Source organism: Anopheles funestus, chromosome 3RL (genome assembly GCF_943734845.2).
Source record: "Anopheles funestus chromosome 3RL, idAnoFuneDA-416_04, whole genome shotgun sequence".
Lineage (NCBI taxonomy): Eukaryota > Metazoa > Arthropoda > Insecta > Diptera > Culicidae > Anopheles > Anopheles funestus.
The window spans coordinates 64,500,333-64,521,549 of NC_064599.1; the positions used below are offsets into that span (position 1 = coordinate 64,500,333).

The 21,217-nt window shown below is 42.9% G+C and overlaps 6 protein-coding genes across 6 annotated transcripts; 4 read left to right on the forward strand and 2 right to left on the reverse strand.

Annotated features, from left to right (window-relative positions):
* Window positions 1-317: 317 nt before the first annotated feature.
* Window positions 318-6,828, forward strand: LOC125768516 (uncharacterized). The gene is made up of 4 exons (XM_049436284.1): window positions 318-1,009; window positions 3,128-3,281; window positions 4,192-4,328; window positions 4,401-6,828. Exons 1-4 carry the CDS (start codon window positions 999-1,001, stop codon window positions 4,582-4,584), a joined length of 486 nt encoding a protein of 161 aa, XP_049292241.1. The 5' UTR covers window positions 318-998; the 3' UTR covers window positions 4,585-6,828.
* Window positions 6,829-7,689: 861 nt separating this feature from the next.
* Window positions 7,690-10,006, forward strand: LOC125768506 (probable ATP-dependent RNA helicase DDX56). Its single transcript, XM_049436265.1, has 6 exons — window positions 7,690-7,823; window positions 7,901-8,649; window positions 8,876-8,975; window positions 9,044-9,384; window positions 9,452-9,593; window positions 9,677-10,006. The coding sequence occupies exons 1-6, from the start codon at window positions 7,761-7,763 to the stop codon at window positions 9,938-9,940; spliced, it is 1,659 nt and encodes a 552-aa protein (XP_049292222.1). The 5' UTR covers window positions 7,690-7,760; the 3' UTR covers window positions 9,941-10,006.
* LOC125768519 (39S ribosomal protein L14, mitochondrial) lies at window positions 9,953-10,533 on the reverse strand. Its single transcript, XM_049436286.1, has one exon. It carries the CDS (start codon window positions 10,430-10,432, stop codon window positions 9,977-9,979), a length of 456 nt encoding a protein of 151 aa, XP_049292243.1. The 5' UTR covers window positions 10,433-10,533; the 3' UTR covers window positions 9,953-9,976.
* Window positions 10,534-10,758: 225 nt separating this feature from the next.
* Window positions 10,759-14,237, forward strand: LOC125768500 (putative pre-mRNA-splicing factor ATP-dependent RNA helicase PRP1). The gene is made up of 7 exons (XM_049436252.1): window positions 10,759-11,248; window positions 11,401-12,713; window positions 12,783-13,046; window positions 13,127-13,249; window positions 13,326-13,516; window positions 13,598-13,760; window positions 13,843-14,237. Exons 1-7 carry the CDS (start codon window positions 11,199-11,201, stop codon window positions 13,968-13,970), a joined length of 2,232 nt encoding a protein of 743 aa, XP_049292209.1. The 5' UTR covers window positions 10,759-11,198; the 3' UTR covers window positions 13,971-14,237.
* Window positions 14,238-14,332: 95 nt separating this feature from the next.
* LOC125768513 (grpE protein homolog, mitochondrial) lies at window positions 14,333-15,628 on the reverse strand. The gene is made up of 4 exons (XM_049436281.1): window positions 15,438-15,628; window positions 15,098-15,320; window positions 14,843-15,004; window positions 14,333-14,755 (listed from the first exon to the last, which is right to left on the reverse strand). The coding sequence occupies exons 1-4, from the start codon at window positions 15,518-15,520 to the stop codon at window positions 14,492-14,494; spliced, it is 732 nt and encodes a 243-aa protein (XP_049292238.1). The 5' UTR covers window positions 15,521-15,628; the 3' UTR covers window positions 14,333-14,491.
* Window positions 15,629-15,771: 143 nt separating this feature from the next.
* LOC125768498 (1-phosphatidylinositol 4,5-bisphosphate phosphodiesterase gamma-1) lies at window positions 15,772-21,217 on the forward strand. The gene is made up of 10 exons (XM_049436250.1): window positions 15,772-16,309; window positions 16,437-16,638; window positions 16,703-17,208; window positions 17,286-17,989; window positions 18,060-18,450; window positions 18,524-18,705; window positions 18,792-18,975; window positions 19,045-19,345; window positions 19,433-20,200; window positions 20,275-21,217. The coding sequence occupies exons 1-10, from the start codon at window positions 16,148-16,150 to the stop codon at window positions 20,529-20,531; spliced, it is 3,657 nt and encodes a 1,218-aa protein (XP_049292207.1). The 5' UTR covers window positions 15,772-16,147; the 3' UTR covers window positions 20,532-21,217.

Consider the following 21,217-nt stretch of genomic DNA (forward strand, 5'->3'; position numbering starts at 1 on the left):
TTATCGATAGTTTAGCAACCTGCAAGCAAAAGAAGCACCGGAGAAGACCAAACCTAAACCACAGACGTAATTCCCGTCGTACAGCTTCATGTCGCTCATAAAGAGACGCACCTGAGACCCGGAAAAAGTCGTTGAGACGGCCGGTTTTTGGGTGAGCACTCTCGTATCTTCGAGGTGTGCTTTCGAGATAGGCCTCTTCTAATGGTTCGCAATTGAAACGGTAATCCGTACGAGTTTGTACCCAGGCTTCACGCAACTGTCTCATCGCCTTCATTTCGCGTGTGCCTCTACACAAGTGATCGGTGATCTTGGATTTCTTGGAAGCCGCACGCATAGACATGATCTTTTTTTTGCAAACTCTTTTTGCTAACGGAATGGGCATTTGATTTAAACTCCCCTCGCCAAAGGTGATCCTTCCAGCTCGATGTGAAGGTACGAACCATGTGTCACAGCGTGCGCACCAAGATGCAATTCCCCTTCCAGGGCGCAAAACGCATGCGCATGGCGCTCGGACCAAAATCCGAAAGAACCGCTTCGATCCGCGCACATGCTTTCGTTTTCGGTTCGCACACAAAACGATGCTGTCCGCCTCGGTTGCGGTTCGTGTGTCCGCGCAATCGAAGAAAGTGTTGCCCAGTCTCACTTACCAGTCGCGTAACCCCAGTCCAGCTGTATGGAGGATCGTGCACCGAAACGTGCAAAACGCAACGCAAAGCAGCAGATTTCGGATCTTTTGGAGGATCTTTAGCTGTTGATTTGGGTTTGTGGTGTGGAAAATTTAAGGAAAAGTGAAAACGTGTTTTTTTTGCCAGTCAATACAATGGTAGTGTGTGCGTGTGTTTGAAAGTTTTAAACCAATCTGCGGTAATAGCAGCAAGGGCTTAACAGTGATAAAACATTAGTAAGCAGAACCCTCCCATATTGGGCTGTTGGGTGTCTTTCGCAAACTGTTATGTAAATAGCAACTGTCCATAAAACGAAACACGATACAAGTTACGATGGGATGGAGGTAGGTTTTTTTTTGTGCAATTTTCCACCGACCGATAATGAGTGATAATAAGTGATTTAGTTATATATTTAGTTAATTATGGAAATAATTTGTGTGTGGTCAATGATGTAGTTTAAACGCTTTACTGAAAACGATCTTAGCAATTAAGTCTAGCATTAAACCTATTTACTTTTGAAACATAACATTTGAGAGTTAAAGTCAAAGTGTTGATAAGAATTGTTGATGCTCCTCCACATCATCACAAACAGAGACTCTTTATAGCTAAGAAATCGCCTTTCGACGAGGAGCTTTAGACATGGACAACGACCTAATTCATAGACCGCAACTCAGCGAAATATTAATGTGCTATTGTACGAATCCTCTTCTTATATGACACTACAGCCTCAACGGAGATCTTAATCTGTCTTTTCTGGCATACCTAATATCTGATCCTGTCGTTTAAGAGCGGCGCCGGTACCATAAGTACATACAGTGGACCCCGTAAGAGCACACTCAAGTAATTGACAACTACTGGGGTTCATATTTCTAAAGGTTTCAAAGATCCATTTTCCCAAAAGTCGGTGTACTGTAGTATCGTCCGCTCAGTACTCCTATATGTTTCTGTAGTGTGGATGCCTTCAGCTTAGCGATTTTCAGACTCGGCGATCCAATCGCTCGACGATAGACGTCGTATGGCAAAGTAATGGTTTATGACTGATCTCTTTACAGGGAGCTTTGACTGTTCAGCCTTACCGAAGCAACTCGATTTATACGCTCCAACAATACCCCTGCGACTCCCTGTTATCTTTAACTTCTACGTCTCATTTATAAACATTCAAAACCTTTCTCAAAACTAATCCAAGATAGACAATATACACTAAGGTTATGAAGTACCTAAATACCATTCTTAGGACCATTGATATTCGCTTAATTCTCCGTTATTATCTCTCTTGTTGGTTTTAACGACCTCAAGGGTCACGCCGGCCATGTCTGGCTTTCTAGACTTATTTTTACCACGTAGCCGGATAGTCAGTCCTTGCTACGGTGGAACGATGCGGATGGGATTTGAACCCGGTCCTGCCGTGTGGACGGGCGCTGTTTTTCACATGCACCACCGGGCCCGCTGGATTAGCGAATGTAAATAATCAATTTTGAGGCTAGCAATAGACAAATTCGGATGATAGGCAAATCGGAGAAACGAGATAAGACCCACAAAACAATCTATCTCTAGTTAAGCTGTACTGAATCAATTCTGTATAGATAGAAATCGTATCTTCAAAATTAGATACAATTTGCTCTAAACTCGTGAGACTACTCACAAATTCTAATTCAGTATTTCAGCTTAGACTTTTATTATGTATATCTGTAATATTTAAATAATCACTCAATGTTTCTAGCATCAAGGGTTTTAAATATATCTGAAACTGTTCCACAATTTTCGTTACTTAGTAGAATCCTTGAGGGCATATTATAGTACATGTACCCATTATGATTTTACTTTTTATTGTAAAATGATGATCATTTTGGCAAGGCTCCTAACAAAATAATAATCTTATTCAAAGCTCAATTAATCTGTAACAAAAAACTTCAATTACATTAACATTAATTAATTATTATGCACAATTAACAGTTCACTTTTCACCCTCTGAAGAAGTGTATTTAAATTTAGCAAAACATAAGTGCAACTTTATCGAAAACTTCTTGCTATTTGGCTTTATCATCGTATTTAGTTTCTTATACTCATTATGTTTAATGTCAACCTACTCAAATATAATTTTACCTTATTGTCTAACCAATTACCTAAAGTTATGTCTGAAGTTTCACACTTTTTCACGGAATTAAAAAAATGGAAACAAACAATTTGGAAAACAATTTTTGAAACAAAAAACCTTATACGCTTTGTGGCGTAGATATACTCTACATTCAAAGACGAATTTTCATTCCATCAAATATTTCATTAAAAAAAGTATTAACAATATTTTAAGCAATCCCATTAATTAGTTTTCTTGCTTTAGAGTTCGTAAGATGTTTTGAATTTAGAAATCAATTTTGTATCACCGACGGGATAACTTTTCAACGACAACATCTTAAACTTTGAATTGCTTTCCATCCCTTTTATTTCTTATCTCCGCATCGTAGATTAATTATACTTGGAATAGTAACGCTGGGATCCCTTTACACGTTACATCTGTTGGCGCAGGATTTCATGAAACTATCCAAACCACTATTCATGGGTTCCGGAAAACGAGATCTTGGCCCATCGTTATCCTTCAATCGAACCGCTACACTGCTGGTAAGTGAAATTGGAAAAGCTAAAAAAAGTGCTTCAGTCAAGCATGTGTGTGTGTGTGTGGGTGTATGTTTTTTTTTCTGTTCCTATTTTCTTCCATTCAAAGCAATGGACAAGTAGAAAACGCATTAACTATGATGGTTGCTATGATGGAAAAATGCGCCTTTGGTCATTTGACGTCTACTTAGATCGAAACGCAGGAGAAGAACAAAACAAAAAAGAGCAACATAAATGAGGGAAAAACCCATTTCTTTAGTGCCGATGCATGTTGTACTATACTATGCAATCCTTTTAAGACTATCATCCTGTGCGGATGTGAACTAATATTTTGCAACATAAGAACATGGATAGTTATCCAGTTAATGCACATTCAGAGGTATGTGTGTGTTCTTTTCACTCAATTTTCCCGCCCGCGGCGGGCGGTGTAAAGGGAAATGTTGGTAAAAAGAATGGCTTACAAACAGAGCTCGTGTAACCGCCATTAGGTTATTATGTGTTATGTATTTTCCAATGGCAACTGAGAGCCCCTGAACAGGGAAGCAGCTGCGCCGTATGCCGTTCAAAAGTCAGCCATAATCGAATGTAGGGGATGGTGTGATTTTTCCGAAGCAAACGCCAACTTCGGTTGTTTGCAAAAATATATTCGCCATGCGCGTGCAGGATTCTGTGCGTGGGAAAAAAGTAGGAGGAGCATTAAGGTAGAATTTTCCATTTCTATGTGCCTACTTTGATAGGGATATGGTTGTAATTAAATATGGAAAAAAAATATCGAGAAAACTTCATCCTTACATCGAATACTATTTCCATCCGTTACAAGAATTTAAGTTGGGAACAAATCTATTACCAAAAACTGCTTTTAATCATTGTGACTTAACTTAAAATGGAAGAATCTTCCTATTCCTTATACAACCAGGATTTTGAGGCAAAAATTAATTGGAACAAAATGCTCCAATCCGATCCGCTAAAGTGTGCCTTTTCCCTCATCTGTCAATTGGCCGCCGGAGCTGAACCGCAGGATAGCCAGGCACGGATAATTTATGAATTTATCGCGTAAGTCCACACATCACATCTAATGCGGTGCTTTTGTTTTTGTTTTAATAACATCACTTCCTTATGTTGCAGCTTCAGCGTGGAAAACAGTAAAACCATCCCACCGCCGCTGAAGGAATCCTTCGAGAATGGGCTCAAATACAACGACAATCTGCAGGTGAAGGAAAACTACAAGAAATGTTACCGTCGTTATCCGCTTTGTTTGTACTCTGCCCGAACAATGCTAAGGTTTATGAGCCTGTTTGGCAACGAATAAGATTACATGGCCATAGCAAGTCGGACAAATTAGTTCTGCAAAGTATGATGTAATAACTGCCTTAGATTTAATTAATAATAATAAACAAGGAAAAGGTCTGCAGACAGATTGCAAAAAGAAAACTAGCTTGAGGAACACAAACCACTGACGAGAAATCTAATCAATTTGTTTAATAAAGAATAAACTATTAATTCCGTGTCTGTAAAACACGTTCCTTGTGTTTCCATCGTAAGTGACAAAACAATCATTGCTACCATCCGTCTTTCTTTCTTAAAATCCGGCAAAACATTAAGGTCAAACAGGTGCTTTTCTCTCACTGACCTCGTTACCTTCTTTATAACAACTTCAATATTTTGACATGCTTGTTATCGCATATTATGCTTCATCCGACGGTAACCTTTTCTTCGACCGCTTTTGTTTTACAAAAGCGTCAAAACACTTCCGAGACTACTTCATTCGTCATCGTCCTTTTTATTAACGAAAAAAAGTATCAGATTACACCACGCATGTGCTTCAAATGGATTTGTGATTTAAGCTTTAAAGAGCTGTAAAAAAGCAATCGCAAAGCAGCAGTGAAATGTAGATTTAAATTGAAGCACGATTGGAATGGTTGGAAAAGGTTTACTTTCTAACTAAGATATTTCATATCTATTTTATTACTTATTTATCTAACACAAACGCTCTGATTCACACTGAAAAAAGGACTGGTAAACAAAATTGTGGACTGGAAAAATTGTGAAAAAAACGGGAACGGAACGAAACTGGGTTCGTTTTAAAAAGGAACGGAACGGAACTGGTAGGTTAATTGTTCAAATGGCACATGAAATTGATTGGGGAAATTTAGCAAAATTTTATAAATTGATTTATTTTAATGCGATTTTGTTGCAATGAGGTTCTTTTCACTCAAATAATGCTTTAAATTAAAAAAAGAATAAAAAATCAGAAAAAAATTTACAAAAAATTTTCAACTCGAAAATTTCATAAGGCTTACCCCTTACGTTTTTTTTGAGAAATTTTGCAAAAAAAATTAAATTGATTTAATTTAATCTCAATTGGTTGCAATGAGTTTCTTTTCACTCAAATAATGCTTTAAATTAAAAAAAGAGTAAAAAATCAGAAAAAATTTAACAAAAAATAAAATTTTGAAAATTTCATTAGGCTCATTTTTACACCAACTTTTGCCTATAACTCGGTCGGTATCCAACGGATCGCCAATCTTTAACCTGTGGTCGATAGATGGCACCAATGGCTACATTTTCTTCTTGGACGGCCATGCCCTCAGATATCTGTGCAGGAAGTTATTCGAGGAATCAAGTTCTGTACCCTGTTTGAGAAAATGTAAAATTTTCCTCATTTTTGCACCAAGTTTTGCCTATAACTCGGTCGGTATCCAACGGATCGCCAATCTTTAACTTGTGGCCGATAGATGGCCCCAATGGCTACATTTTCTTCTTGGACGACCATGTCCTCAGATGTCTGTGCCAGAAGTTATTCGAGAGGCCAAGTTCCCTACCCTGTTTGAGAAAATGTAAAACTTTCTTCATTTTTGAGTAATTTAGCACAATTTATAAATATGATATATTTTAATGCGAATTTTGTTGCAATAAGTTTCTTTTCACTTAAATAATGCTTTAAATTAAAAAAGTATAAAAAATCAGAAAAAAAATTTAAAAAATTTTCAACTCGAAAATTTCATAAGGGGTACCCCTTGCCATTTTTTTGAGAAATTTTGCAAAAAAAATTAAATTGATTTAATTTAATGCCAATTGGTTGCAATGAGTTTCTTTTCACTCAAATAATGCTTTAAATTAAAAAAGACTAAAAAATCAGAAAAAAATAAAAAAAATATAAAAATTTGAAAATTTCATTAGACTCATTTTTACACCAAATTTTGCCTATAACTCGGTCGGTATCCAACGGATCGCCAATCTTTAACTTGTGGCCGATAGATGGCCCCAATGGCTACATTTTCTTCTTGGACGGCCACGCCTTCAGATGTCTGTGCCAGAAGCTATCCGAGGAACCAAGTTCCTTACCCTGTTTGAGAAAATGTAAAATTTTCCTCATTTTTGCACCAAATTTTGCCTATAAGTCGGTCGGTATCCAACGGATCGCCAATCTTTAACTTGTGGTCGATAGATGGCACCAATGGCTACATTTTCTTCTTGAACGGCCATGCCCTCAGATGTCTGTGCCAGAAGTTATTCGAGGAACCAAGTTCCATACCCTGTTTGAGAAAATGTAAATATTTCCTCATTTTTAAGCAATGTTAATTAAAGCAAAATTTTCTAAATTGATTTATTTTAATGCGAATTTGTTGAAATACGTTTCTTTTCACTCAAATGATGCTTTAAAAAAATATAAAAAAAATAAAAAAAGAATAACATATAACAAAAAAAATTGAAAATTTCTAAAAATGTGAAAATTTTCTTCTTTTTTTTGCTATCCGAGGGTGGTGTTCTGTTGGTGTCAAAGAATCGTTTCTGGAGGTTTTTTTTCGGACGATCATGGGAAAATCTACGAAAGGAAAAAGTCTTTTCATCGTACTTACTCGCAATATAGCATGTTTTTGATTTACACACTGTTTCGACTACGAAATTTTGGAATATCTTCTGTGTTTTAGTTTCGTTCAAAAATGTACCATCGATCGAATTTGAAAACCCCATGCTCCCATACCAGGCTAAAACATTCCAGATCAGGGGCCTCCAAACTTTTTAGATGGCGGGGAACTTTTTTCCGCTTTGAGTGGAATGGCCACAGCTGAGGACCAATCTCGGGATCTCTCGGGAGGGCATGCGGCTCGCGGGCCGTAGTTTGGAGACCCCTGTTCTAGATGAAGCATACAACTTCCGACAAATAATTCGCTCTCATTTTCTCAACAACTTAAGATTTCTATCACGTATGAAAGCTATATCTTTCTAACCTCTCTTTACGAGGCTCGTCATCAACAAAATCCACGATGACGCCCTTCATTAAAAATAGTTTTTTCGTCAACACTCGATTCACAATAACAACAGCATAATTTTGGTCTTTCCTGTAACGGTTCAATGAAAAATAATTCAAAACAAACTCCATCTCTTGTATAGACAGCTTGTGTGATAGGCGCTGTCATTTGTGCTGTCAGCATCGAAACACGCGCTACGTAAATTAAAATACACAAACAGGTACATTGGAAGATGGACGAACCGGACACTGGATTGAATTTTCACGAGCTAGAGCTCGATGATCGTCTGTTGCGGGTAAGAATAGTTAACATTAACTCAGCTCATAAAATTAACTAAAAGTTATTCCACCGATTGTCGATCTATCTGTTCAGGATATAGCTCGGTTGGGATGGATTTCTCCTACCTTGGTGCAAGAGAAGGCCATACCTTTCCTGCTGGAGGGAAAGGATGTGCTCATTCGCGCTCGTACCGGTTCGGGAAAGACGGCTGCATTTGCCATTCCAATCATTCAGAACGTGCTGGGATACAAAAGAGAGACAGCGGTTCGCGAAACGTCTGTGCTCGTGATGGCCCCCAGCCAAGACCTTTGCCACCAGATTGCCAAAGTGTTTGCCAATCTAACGTACTCGTGTGGTCCCTTGATTCGGGTAGTAGATCTTTCCTCGAAAGAAGAAAAGGGTACTCATCGATATCTGCTTGCCGACCGTCCGGATATCGTAATTTCAACACCGGCTCGCCTACGCGTCGTACTCGCCGATGGGACGCTTAACGTTCGCGAAAGTCTTCGCTGTGTCACGATTGATGAGGCCGATCTTATGTTTTCGTTTGGGTTTGAGAAGGATTTGACGGAAGTGTTGAAACATTTCCCGCCCGTCCATCAGTCAATACTCTGTTCGGCTACGCTGGAAAATGATGTGGTTACAATGAAGAAAATGATCCTTCACAACCCGGTAATATTGAAGCTGGAGGAACCTCAACTGGCGGTCGGTAGTCAGTTGACGCACTATCAAATCGAGGCAGAAGAAATGGATAAGGGAGCTATACTGTACACCGTGCTGAAGTTAAAATTGATTCAAGGAAAGTGTATCGTTTTCGTGAAATCGGTAGACCAATGCTACAGGTGAGCAAAACAAAACAGCGTCACTTCCAAACGCCCATTACTCTCATGATGAAATCCTTCTCCCAACTGGAGGCCGCATTGAACGGGTAACGATTTTGTCGTTACTTTTCATTGGCTGTCAAATGATAGCAGGACTAATCTTCTCTCTGAATCTTTTACCGGTCTGAAAATGATCCTGTCGCATATGACAGTGAAGGTAGTAGTGATAAATGTTGCTTTATTTCAGATTAAAGCTGTTCCTGGAACAGTTTGGCATTCGTTCGTGTATTTTGAATTCGGAATTGCCCATCAAAATTCGATGCCACACCGTTAACCAATTTAATCAGGTAGGAAAAAAAACTATAAATGATGTTTTAATCGCTTCGAATGTATATAAAACCACTTCATTTCACAGGGTATCTACGATACGATCATAGCGTCAGATGAACAAATGACCGACAATCCGAAGATGGTTAAGAAGAAGAATGATAAAAAACCTACCACAAAGCAATTGCTGCAGCAAACCGAATCGGAATCAAGCGTTTCCCGAGGGATTGATTTTCAGTGTGTGTCGTGTGTGGTAAATTTTGATTTTCCTGCCGATATCAACTCGTACATTCATCGTGCGGGCCGTACGGCACGTGGCAAGAACAACGGCAGCGTACTCTCGTTCGTCAGCTTCGATGAGTTGGAAAGGAAGAAAAGGGTGGAAGAATTCCTTCAAACGCTGGCAGCTGATGCGGAATTTAAGATGAAGTATGTTTCTCGCGGCAAAGCACGACTATTCCAAGCAAGTCGTTACAACCGTTCCTTTTCCTTGCAGGGATTTTACTTTCAACTTTGAGGAAGTGGAAGCGTTCAGATACCGAGCCAAGGACGCATGGCGTGCGATCACGAAGCTATCAATCCGAGAAGCTAGGATAAAGGAGTTAAAGATGGAAATTTTCAACTCAGAAAAGCTTAAGGTAAATGGGTTGTGAGATTAAACCAAGAGGGCCACTCAACAACCCCTTTTACAATTCGATTTTGTTTCAATGTATCTTTGCAGTCATTCTTTGATGAAAATCCGCGTGATTTGCAAACACTGCGGCACGACCGACAACTGCACACAGTACAGGTACAAGAACACATGGGTGACGTTCCAGAATATCTTGTCCCAGCAGCCCTAAAACCAATGGTCGAAATCATAAACGCGAAACGGAAGAAGAAGCTTTTGGAAAGGCATGCAGCGGCCAAGCATAACAAAAAATCCAAGGCCGACGATCCACTGCTGATGGACGGAATCGATTACAAAAAGAAGAGAAGAATGTAAACACTTTCATCCGGCTATTGAACAACCTTTGGTTTATTAAACAAATCTACTTGCTATACCGAGTAACTTCGTGTAGTCCGCTCCCTTTGCCTGAGTTTTCTCCTTCAGGATGGTACGCAGAATGGTCGGAATGGGCACGTGTATGCGCGTCCCCAGCGGTGTACCATTGTCGTCGATGAGCACTAAATTGTTGCTGTCGAACTTCGGGGTTTTCGGTTTCTGAAACTGTTTACATCCGACTAGTATGCCCTTCTTTTTCTGTCCCTTGATCGCAACCAGCACCTTGTCGCCGATCTTTCCAACGCTTTGTTTATTGTAAACGTGTATACACTTGGGTGGTTTGCCCTCGGCCATGGCGCGTTTGCCGATTTCACTGTTGTCGACTACGCGCAGTCGAGCCAGTTTGCGAATTTCATTACACGCAGCTGTGGTGTGTATCGCGCGCACCAAGTTTGTAGATGGGAATAGAGCACCGAAAGAATTCCGTAGCATTGTACTGCTGGTGAAAACTGGGACTTCCTCACAGTTTTTGCGTAACCGGCCAGAGGAAACCTTTGTTTAGCTTTTGCTGCTGTCAACGAGAAGCACATGCTTCAAGCTGTATATAATGCAAGGTATACCAATAAAAACCGGCAATACGCTTTTTATCAATGAAAAATAGTTGTGTTGAACAAAAATACAACAGAAATCAGTAAATTACTTACCACTTTGTGTTAAAATGCATTGTTCGGAAACTTTTTTACATTCTCTGTACACTTGAATGTTGGAATACCACAGGAATTCGTAACCCAGTAACCTTGGGCGTGCTGAAACGCTGAATAGCATCGCGTTTGACATTTGCGAACGCCATTTTTCGGGAATGGAAGCATGCAACCCGAGATCAATAGTGAGGCTAAAATTTGTTCAGTAACTTTATTAAAGTTTCCGAAGGTTATCCTTGTATAACTAAGTTTTAACCCCACACTTAACAATGTGCTGCAGTGTTTTAGTGGTTCGGTGTGTTCCCTGTAAGTGTAATTACTTCTGATTGCGGTACATTGCAGGAAGCACATACTCAAACAGTGCGGCAGAACAGCAAGAAGAAAAGGAAGACATTTCGTTTTTCCCACGCGCTAGAGGTGGAAGTGGCTATCGTGTAAACAGGGTGAGAACCCGAAAATTAAGCCGGTTTAGAAACGTGTGCAGAGGCACGGCGTTAATTTCCTTGCGTTTTGTCGCTGTGTAGTTTCTTCCGGGCCATTTAAAGCGCTAGCGAAAAATGTCGAAGCGACGCATCGAAGTAATGGATCCATTCATCAAGAGACGAAGGTAAGCAGGCTCGTTGTGCGTTCCCCCTTGCGCTCCGTGCGAGCACGTTGCTTTTGACGTAAATATGGCGTCAACAGTAGTCGGTGGGACAAATTTAAGCATGTTTGGTTAAAATGTCCGATCTAATCTGGTTTGCGTTTGATTGGTTGCAGGGAGGAGAAAGCAGCGGCAGAAGGTTCCGCCGCTGCGAGCTCATCGAAGCTCGATTCCGGTGGCTCATCAAATGCGGGTACGAGTTCTGCATCGAAGGCAGGAACGGTGGCGGGTGCTGGCGGCTCTGAAGCGGGAGGAAAGAACCCGCTGAACGGCGTGGCCTACAGTCAGAACTATTACAATCTGTACAAGAAACGCATCACGTTGCCGGTATTCGAGTACAAGTCGGATTTCATGCGGTTGCTGTCGGAGCACCAATGTATCGTGCTGGTCGGCGAAACCGGATCCGGCAAAACAACTCAAATACCTCAGTGGTGTGTCGAGTACGCGCTTCAAACGAGCTCGAAAGGAGTGGCATGCACACAGCCCCGACGAGTAGCAGCCATGTCCGTGGCTCAGCGCGTTTCGGAGGAAATGGACGTCGTGCTAGGGCAGGAGGTTGGTTATAGCATCCGTTTCGAAGACTGTTCGAGTCCGCGCACGCTGCTAAAGTACATGACGGACGGTATGTTGTTGCGGGAAGGCATGAGCGATCCGATGCTCGAAGCGTACCAGGTCATACTGCTCGACGAAGCTCACGAGCGAACGTTGGCAACGGATTTGTTGATGGGCGTGCTAAAGGAAGTGATTCGACAGCGGAAGGATTTGAAGCTGGTCGTGATGTCGGCTACACTGGACGCAGGAAAGTTCCAGCAGTACTTCGACAATGCGCCACTGATGAATGTACCTGGCCGTACACATCCGGTAGAGATTTTCTACACTCCGGAACCGGAACGTGACTATCTGGAGGCGGCAATCCGTACCGTCATTCAAATTCACATGTGCGAAGAGATCGAGGGTGACATCTTGATGTTCTTAACCGGGCAGGAAGAAATCGAGGAGGCATGTAAACGCGTGAAGCGCGAAATCGACAATCTCGGTCCGGATGTGGGTGAGCTGAAGTGTATACCACTGTACTCGACGCTACCGCCCCACATGCAGCAGAAAATTTTCGAACCCGCACCACCCAAACGGTCGAACGGTGCGATCGGGCGGAAGGTGGTCATATCGACGAACATTGCAGAAACGTCACTTACCATCGATGGTGTCGTGTTTGTGATTGATCCGGGCTTCAGCAAACAGAAGGTATACAATCCGCGCATTCGCGTCGAAAGCTTGCTCGTATCGCCCATCAGTAAAGCGTCGGCCCAGCAGCGTGCGGGACGTGCCGGTCGTACACGGCCCGGTAAATGTTTCCGCCTGTACACGGAGAAGGCCTATAAGACGGAGATGCAGGATAATACATATCCTGAAATTTTGCGTTCAAATTTGGGTAAGACTCGGATTAGTTTTTTCTGCGAATTTGCATTGAATCTCATACAAATATTTTATCCTCCTCCAGGTACGGTGGTGCTGCAGCTGAAGAAGCTCGGTATCGATGATTTGGTTCACTTTGATTTTATGGACCCGCCCGCCCCAGAAACGTTGATGCGTGCGCTAGAGCTGCTCAACTATTTGGCCGCCCTGGATGATGATGGCAATCTGACGGATCTTGGTGCGGTGATGGCAGAATTTCCGCTCGATCCACAGCTTGCGAAAATGTTAATTGCAAGCTGTCAGCACAACTGTTCCAACGAGATTCTGTCCATTACGGCAATGTTGTCAGGTACGTGACACGATTGAGGTGGTGTAATGTTACGTGAGTGTAAATCAAGTAAAACATCATTCATTTCCCTTTTTCCACAGTTCCACAGTGCTTCGTGCGTCCGAATGAAATGAAAAAAGCTGCCGATGATGCTAAGATGCGCTTTGCGCACGTTGACGGTGACCATCTGACGCTGTTGAATGTATACCATGCTTTTAAACAAAGTAAGTGTACGAGAAATAGTAACCAGAAGAGGAGACGTGTGAAATAATAAACTCTGCTTTTGTTTTTATTTTGTAGATAACGAAGATCAGGGATGGTGTTACGATAATTTTATCAATTATCGTTCGTTAAAATCGGCCGACAATGTGAGACAACAGCTGGCCCGCATCATGGATCGCTTCCAGTTGCAACGCACGAGTACAGACTTTACATCGAGAGAATACTATTTTAACATTCGCAAAGCATTGGTGCAAGGTTTCTTCATGCAGGTACGTGTCCGATTGTCTCTTCCGTTCACTTTGTCCATCAACTTAAACTGCTTCATTCTATCTTTTCTCTCTTCACGAAAGGTTGCTCATTTGGAACGTACCAAGCATTATCAGACGATAAAGGATAACCAGGTGGTACAGCTGCATCCGTCCACTTGTCTCGACCACAAACCGGAATGGGTGATTTACAATGAATTTGTGCTCACGACGAAAAACTACATCAGAACTGTGACTGATGTTAAGCGTAAGTACCCGGATTGGAGAATCTCTGCTAGTGCAAACAAAGGCGTGACTTTTAACATTTTTTATTTCCTCTTCTCTTCCAGCCGAATGGTTGCTGCAGATTGCACCACAGTACTACGATATGAATAATTTCCCTCTGTGCGAGGCAAAGCGTCAGTTGGAGCTAATACTGGCCCGCATGGATTCGAAACAGTTTCAGCAAGGATTTTAAAAAGCATGCCTACCGCGAAATATCACCGCATCGTCGCGCCGGGGCTTATACCTAAAACCATCGTAGGTAAATAGCGCATCCATGAGGTGGGAGCTTTCCAGGGGAAGTATAATCGCTTTTAAGTTTATTTCCGTGTTTGTCCGTGTCCACCCCCTCGATACACAACATTAACACAAACCAGACGATTAGAGGACGGCTTTTTGGTAATTTTCCTCTATGGGAAATATACGGCTGGTAAAATAAACGCAATAGATATGTAAACCTTAACGCGGAGAACGTGTATCGGGTTTCAGTGGTGAAGAAAGAATGAAAAGTTCTATGATTACTAAAACTGGTTGTGGGAACCTTTAACTAACACAAAATTAACATGGATGGTGTATTCGAAACACACGCTACTTTTTTTTATTGTGGAATTATTCATGTGTCCTTCTAACGAACGACTTTATTTCGATAACCAGTGTCCTTCGATTTGTTGTGTTGTGTGCGCCCTGCTTCCTTTTGTACGTGTCTATTGATCTCTATTAACCCTTCGTTACACCAACGAGTGCGGGACGTATACAGCGGTCATGCAGCTTGTATCCGATTTTGCTGACTACCACGACTGTATTGGGTTCCACATTCGCTACTTCCTGCTGGAACAATGCTTCGTGCAGATTGGGGTTAAACTTTTCATTCATCGGATTAACCGTCTCTAGTCCGTGCCGTTTAAACACACTGTTGAGCTGTTGCCGAGTCATTGAAAGTCCCTCGAAAAGATTCTTCAAATGAGGATTCTTATCTGAAATCTATTCGAACAAGGAGAGAGAGAGAGAAGGGTATGTGTGAGTGTTTAACAAATTTAATCAGTTGTTGAAATTATTGAACGGTATTACCTCTTCCTTGGGAACAGCTTCCGTTGCATGGCCCAAAATATCGGCCACCTCCAGCAAGTCTTTGCAGAATCCTTGAATGCCGAATAGTTTAGCATCGTCGATTTGTTTCGTTAATCGCTTGCGAATATTTTCACTCTCTGCCAAAGCACGTTTGTATTTATCCTGCGTTGAAACAAGTATCGATCAGGAGGAGGGAGGGTTATATTTTTTTTATGGCCATTGATGAGGGATACCATCAAACGGAACGCTACTTACATCGTACGTTTTGAGTTTTTCTGTTAATTCGACATTTTCCTTGCGCATCTCTTCCATTTCATGTGTCAGCTTCTTTTCATTCTCGGTCAGTTCCTCCACACGTGCTGTGTCTTTCTCGGTGCTAAAGGTTCGCGATTGAATCCCGTGCGTAGGATAATGAGAATAAAGGGACCAAGAATGTCGTACGTGTGCGGGTTTTGTGACACTCATCGTTTGTATGTGGCTGTCGAAGGAAACGCGTAATTAATACGGCGAGCCTTGAAACGGCCTATTGCGGTGCGGGTATCTGAGTTACATCATCCCATTTCACCGGGTTGCAGTAAAACGTGTAATCCCTTACCGTGCTGCGAGGACATTGCTGGAAGTTGCGCTTAATCGTTCCAGTTGCTGGATCAAATTCAATGCAGTTTTCGAACGATACATCTTGGATGGAGCGAGGGTAAACGCGCCAAAAATTCGATTGTTTCACACGAAAATAACACAACAATGTGCAAATCTGGCTGCCGTTGTTTTTTTTATCTGTTTAATGTCACTTGCTGCCTGTTTGACAGCATCGCAGACAGTTGTCATGTATGAGGGACCTTTGCATTGGTAATTTGAAGCAAAAAAGTGGTTTTTTCATTGTGTAATAAACAATAATTAGTAGTGTTATGAAATATAGAAACTTTTTTTTAAAATACCCTTTCCAGTAGAATAAAATCGAATCACGTGCTTCACAAAATATATTTTTGTTTATGCGCCAAAAATTGTCCGGATGGTTTCTCACTGTGAATCATCAGCGATCTCTTGACATTTCACTTCCGACCAACGTTTATTATTCTTTTTCGCTTAAGTTTTCCTACCGAAGATAGAAACGTAACTTTCTTTTTCCATGTTGCCTTCTTGGTAGTTTTGAACGGGAACAATGTTTTCCAAGATCGCGTACATTCGCCGTTTCCGCAGTACAGAACCACGTTGATAACGCCACCGTACGATAAATAGGGTAGTGCGCTTTAAGCTCGATTCGTTTGCATAGAACTCCCCGTCCGGAAACAACGTTACAGTCTCGGGATGAGTTTCAGTATCGGTGGTACAGGCACCAGCTGCCTGGCAGCGCTTGGTGAGATGGAACAAATCATCTGCCAGCTGGAGCGGGGTACATTGATCCACAAGTTTTATCCCCGCAAACGACCAGAAAAGAAAACGCTTATGCTACGCCGCGAAACACGACAGGTTGGTAGTGGGGAGGGAGACGGGTGGGAAACAAACACACACACACGGTTCAGGGGTAATGAGAAAACGGCTACCATATGGTAACTGATGGTTCGTATTCAAAATTTCATGTTTCCTATCTTTTCAGATCATTTGGTCCTCGGTACAGACGAACGGTCGTAGCAACTATGAAGGATCGCTGGAATTGCGTGAGGTGAAGGAGATGCGTCCCGGCAAAAAGTCGAAAGATTTTGAAAAATGGCCCGAAGAGGCAAAGAAAAGTGAACCACGCAAATGTTTCGTCATTCTGCATGGGAACGATTTTAAATTGCGAACCGTTTCGATCGTGGGTATGTTTGGATTAGAATACGCACATGTTTTCCCTATCTAACGCTCATGTTTATACGTTTGTAGCATTTTCCGAAAAAGAAGCCGACATGTGGCTGAAAGGACTGAAGTATCTGATCTCAGACACCCTAACCTCACCGTACTGGTTGCAGATTGAACGGTGGCTGCGGCGAGAGTTTTACCTGATGGAAGCGAACGGTACCGCCAGTCTGAAGGATATCCGATCGTTTCTGCCGAAGATCAACTGTAAAATATCCACCGCCAAGCTGAACGAAGTCTTCCACGAGGTGGATACGCGGCGCCGAAACGAGCTAGGATTTGACGATTTTACCCGGCTGTATCAGCGTTTGATACTACCGCCGAACGCACTGCCGGAATATTTCGACGGTGTTCGCATGACGACGTACAGCCAAAACGGCCAAACCGTCACGCTGCAGGAGTTTCGCAAGTTTCTCACCAAAGAGCAGCAAGAGGACGAAGGGCACAGTGAGGAAACGGTGGCAAAATTTATCAACGATTACATACAAGACCCGGCACGTGATGTGAGCGAACCTTATCTACGCTTGCACGAGGTAAGCTCAAAACGAACGAACGTGATTCGCCATTTTCGCTCCTAATGCCTGCCTCGATACACGATGTTTCGTTTCAGTTTATCGATTTTTTATTCTCGCGCCAAAACGAAATCTGGGACAAGCGGTGCGATACGGTGTATCAGGACATGACCCGACCGCTGGCACACTACTGGATCTCGTCCTCACACAACACCTACCTGACGGGTGATCAATTTTCCAGCGAATCCTCGGTTGAAGCATATGCCCGTGCGTTGCGCATGGGATGCCGTTGCATTGAGCTGGATTGCTGGGACGGTCCGGACAATATGCCGCTAATATTTCACGGCCACACGTTCACGACGCGCATCAAGTTTATGGATGTGATACGCACGATCAAGGAGCACGCGTTCATCACCTCCGACTATCCGCTGATACTGTCGATCGAGCAGAACTGTTCGCTAACACAGCAACGCCGGATGGCACAGGCAATGCAGGAAGTGTTTGGCGAGATGCTGCTTACGCAACCGATCGACAAAGCGGAAGCACAGCTACCGTCACCGCAGCAGTTGAAGCGCAAAATCATCCTAAAGCACAAAAAGCTGCCCGAAAACGGTATGCTTGTGGTGGATGAAGCGGGCAAAGAGTCAGCCATACTGATGCGTGCCAACGATGAGAGTGAACTGGACATACGGAATACCGTCAAGAATGGTATACTCTATCTGGAGGATCCGGTTGATAAGGGTTGGAATGCACACTTTTTCGTGCTGACACAACACAAGCTTTTCTACACGGACAGCCAGCGGTGAGCGATGAAAAGATCGTGTGATCGTAAGGCTTAGTATACTAATTAATCTCCCTCTCTTTTATCCTAGTCCTGATCGTGACAGCGACGGTAGAGATGATGAGCGTGAAGAGAATGGTTTTGCCAACCGTCAGTCACGCGATGGTGCGGTATTGTCAAATGATGAGCTTCATTTCGGTGAAAACTGGTTCCACGGGAAGCTGACCGGTGGACGGGAGGAAGCGGAAAAGCTGCTGCAACAGTTCTCGCACCTTGGCGATGGGACGTTTCTGGTGCGCGAAAGTGTCACCTTTGTCGGGGACTATTGTTTGTCTTTCTGGCGCCAGGGTAAACCGAACCACTGTCGCATAAAGCTCAAGCAGGACAAAGGTGTCACAAAGTACTACCTGATGGAGAACGTACTGTTCGAAAGTCTGTACAGTTTGATCATGTACTACCGGCAGAATGCGCTCCGTAGTGCGGTAAGCATCGAATGATTGTGTTTGTTTTGGTTTTTATTACGTTAAAATTGAATTTCCATTTTTATTTTGTTAGGAATTTTACATCACACTAAAGGAACCGGTTCCACAACCGAACAAGCACGAAACGAAGGAATGGTACCATCATACGACCACACGCGAACAGTCAGAAATCGTGCTCAATCAGATCCCGCAAGATGGCGCTTTCCTGGTACGGCCGAGTGAGAAAGGTCCGAAAGCATTTGTCATTTCGTTTCGGTAAGTATTTTTTGACAGCTTAAAGTAGCCTTAATGTGAGGGAATTTTAAGCGAAAATTTGATTCCTTTTTGGTTTTTTTTTCCAGGGCGCATGGTAAATTCAAGCATTGCCGCATACGCGTCGAAGGACGTCTGTACGAAATGGGCGGTATGGAGTTTGAAAGTTTGGTAGATTTGGTGAATTTCTATTCCAAGCACCCCTTGTACCGAAAGGTAACGCTTACGTATCCCATTCCGCGCGAAATGATTCGACGTATCAACACGATGGATGTGAGTAGTTCGCTTTGCTTGTATCCTCTGTAATGGACATTATTGATTTGAAAGCTTTTTTGTTTTCAGGTTCCCGAAGAAAGTGGTGCTTACGGTTATATGGACCCGGCAACGGTCACCAACGAGAATGTAACGGTGAAGGCACTGTACGACTACAAAGCACAGCGTGACGATGAGCTGTCGTTTTGCAAGCACGCCATCATTACGAACGTTGCGAAGAAGGGCAACGATTGGTGGTTGGGTGATTACGGTGGAAAAAGGCAACACTACTTTCCGGCTAATTATGTACAGGAACTGAGCGCAATGGACGATGGAACTTTGGTAGACGAAAGTGCTAACGAACCACTGATGTTGGGAAGCTTACAGAAAGGTAAGACCAGAAGAATCTTTCGATTTGTTTCCGAATGTTTTTTTTTATTGGAATTTCTCTTTTGATAATTCCCCCGGGGGTGTGTAGGTTCGTTGGACGTGCACGGTGCAGTAGTGGAGATGGCCTACAGCAACCATCCGGACATTGAGCGGATACTGCGCATACAGAACCCAACGATGCAGAACGTGTTCGAGGTCGGTGTGCAGACGAAGGAGCTGGCGTACGAGTGGATGTGTGCGATCAAGGAGGCGGCCCAAAATGCAAGCGCCATGGAAAATGAGCGGCGCAAGATGGAGCGCAATTCACGCGTCGCAAAAGAAATGTCCGATCTCATCATTTACTGCCGAAGCGTCCCATTCAAACATCATCCCGCTTCGTGGGTGTTTTACGAAATGTCCAGCTTTCCCGAAACGAAGGCGGAAAAGTATTTCCTGCAGCCGGAAACGCGTGCACTGTTTGTGCGCTACCATCGGCATCATCTGAGCCGGGTGTATCCGAAGGGTCAGCGGTTGGATTCGTCCAACTACCATCCGACAGCGCTGTGGAACTGTGGTTCGCAGATGATTGCACTGAACTTTCAAACGCCGGATAAACCGATGCAGCTGAATCAGGCCAAGTTTCGGGATAATGGTGGTTGTGGCTATCTGCTGAAGCCGGAGTTTATGTTCCGGGACGAGTTTGATCCGACCGATCCGAACACGCTCGTGGCGGTAAACGAAGTGATCGTGAACGTGCGCATCATCGGTGGCCGCAATCTGTGCAAGGTGAGCCGTAACATTACCAGCCCGCTGGTGGAGGTGGAAGTGTTGGGCGCATCGTTTGACGGTGGCATCAAGCATCGTACCAGAGCCATAGGTAAGGGTTTAATTACTTATTTACTTTTGTTCATTTTAATTACTATTGCTTCTTATCGTTCTGACCATTTCTAGCGGATAATGGGCTGAACCCGATATGGAACGAAATCTGCGAATTCCGGATAGCGAATCCACACTTTGCAATGATCCGTTTCGAGGTGCAGGACGAGGACATGTTCGGGGAGCCAAACTTTATCGGACAAGCCGTATTTCCGCTCGGTGCCATCCGCACCGGCTATCGTAGCGTGGTGCTACGCAACAAGTACAGCGAAGAGCTGGAATTGGCCACCCTGCTGGTACACACCAGCATTCGACCGTTGCAAACGGAATGAGGAATCGGGCTATAGAAAGATTGTGTTAGAACGAGACTCTCTTCCTTTTTTTTTTATTTTCGTTTTTATTTCACTCCAGAAAGTGTCTTAGCGCGCGCAAAAAAGGATGTTAACTATTTTACTCCAACGTAAACAGTATTGAACGAACTTCGGATCGAGAAACAGCGTTTGGACGAACGTCATGTGTTGTGTACAATTACGCGAAACGCGTATAACCATCGAATGTGCCTCTACTATATAGATTTACATGTATTAAATATACACGAAACAAAATACGCATATTTAAAATTATACAAATGACACATGTGCCGGGAACAACACACGATCATAAAATGTTCGTATGGTATATAAGTATATCGCAAAACCGGTCAAAACAATTCACGTCAGGAACAGGAATAGAAACAGAAAAACGGGTAGTTCTCATCGGTAATTTGAAGCATATTTCTTCCGATCGTGTTTTTTTTTGTGCACCTTAAACCGTGGGAACCCAGGATGCACAAGGATTAACTGCAGAAATGCACGCGCACACTCGCACCTGCACAATCACGGTGCCGGATGCAAACCAGTGAGCTCTTAGACAAAGGCAGATCGGGAAAATGGGGTGTATAAGATAGAGGTTCTACATTGTATAATAAAAGCAATAAATTATGGACGGTTTGATTGGTGCAAACAGGTGCAATAATGTA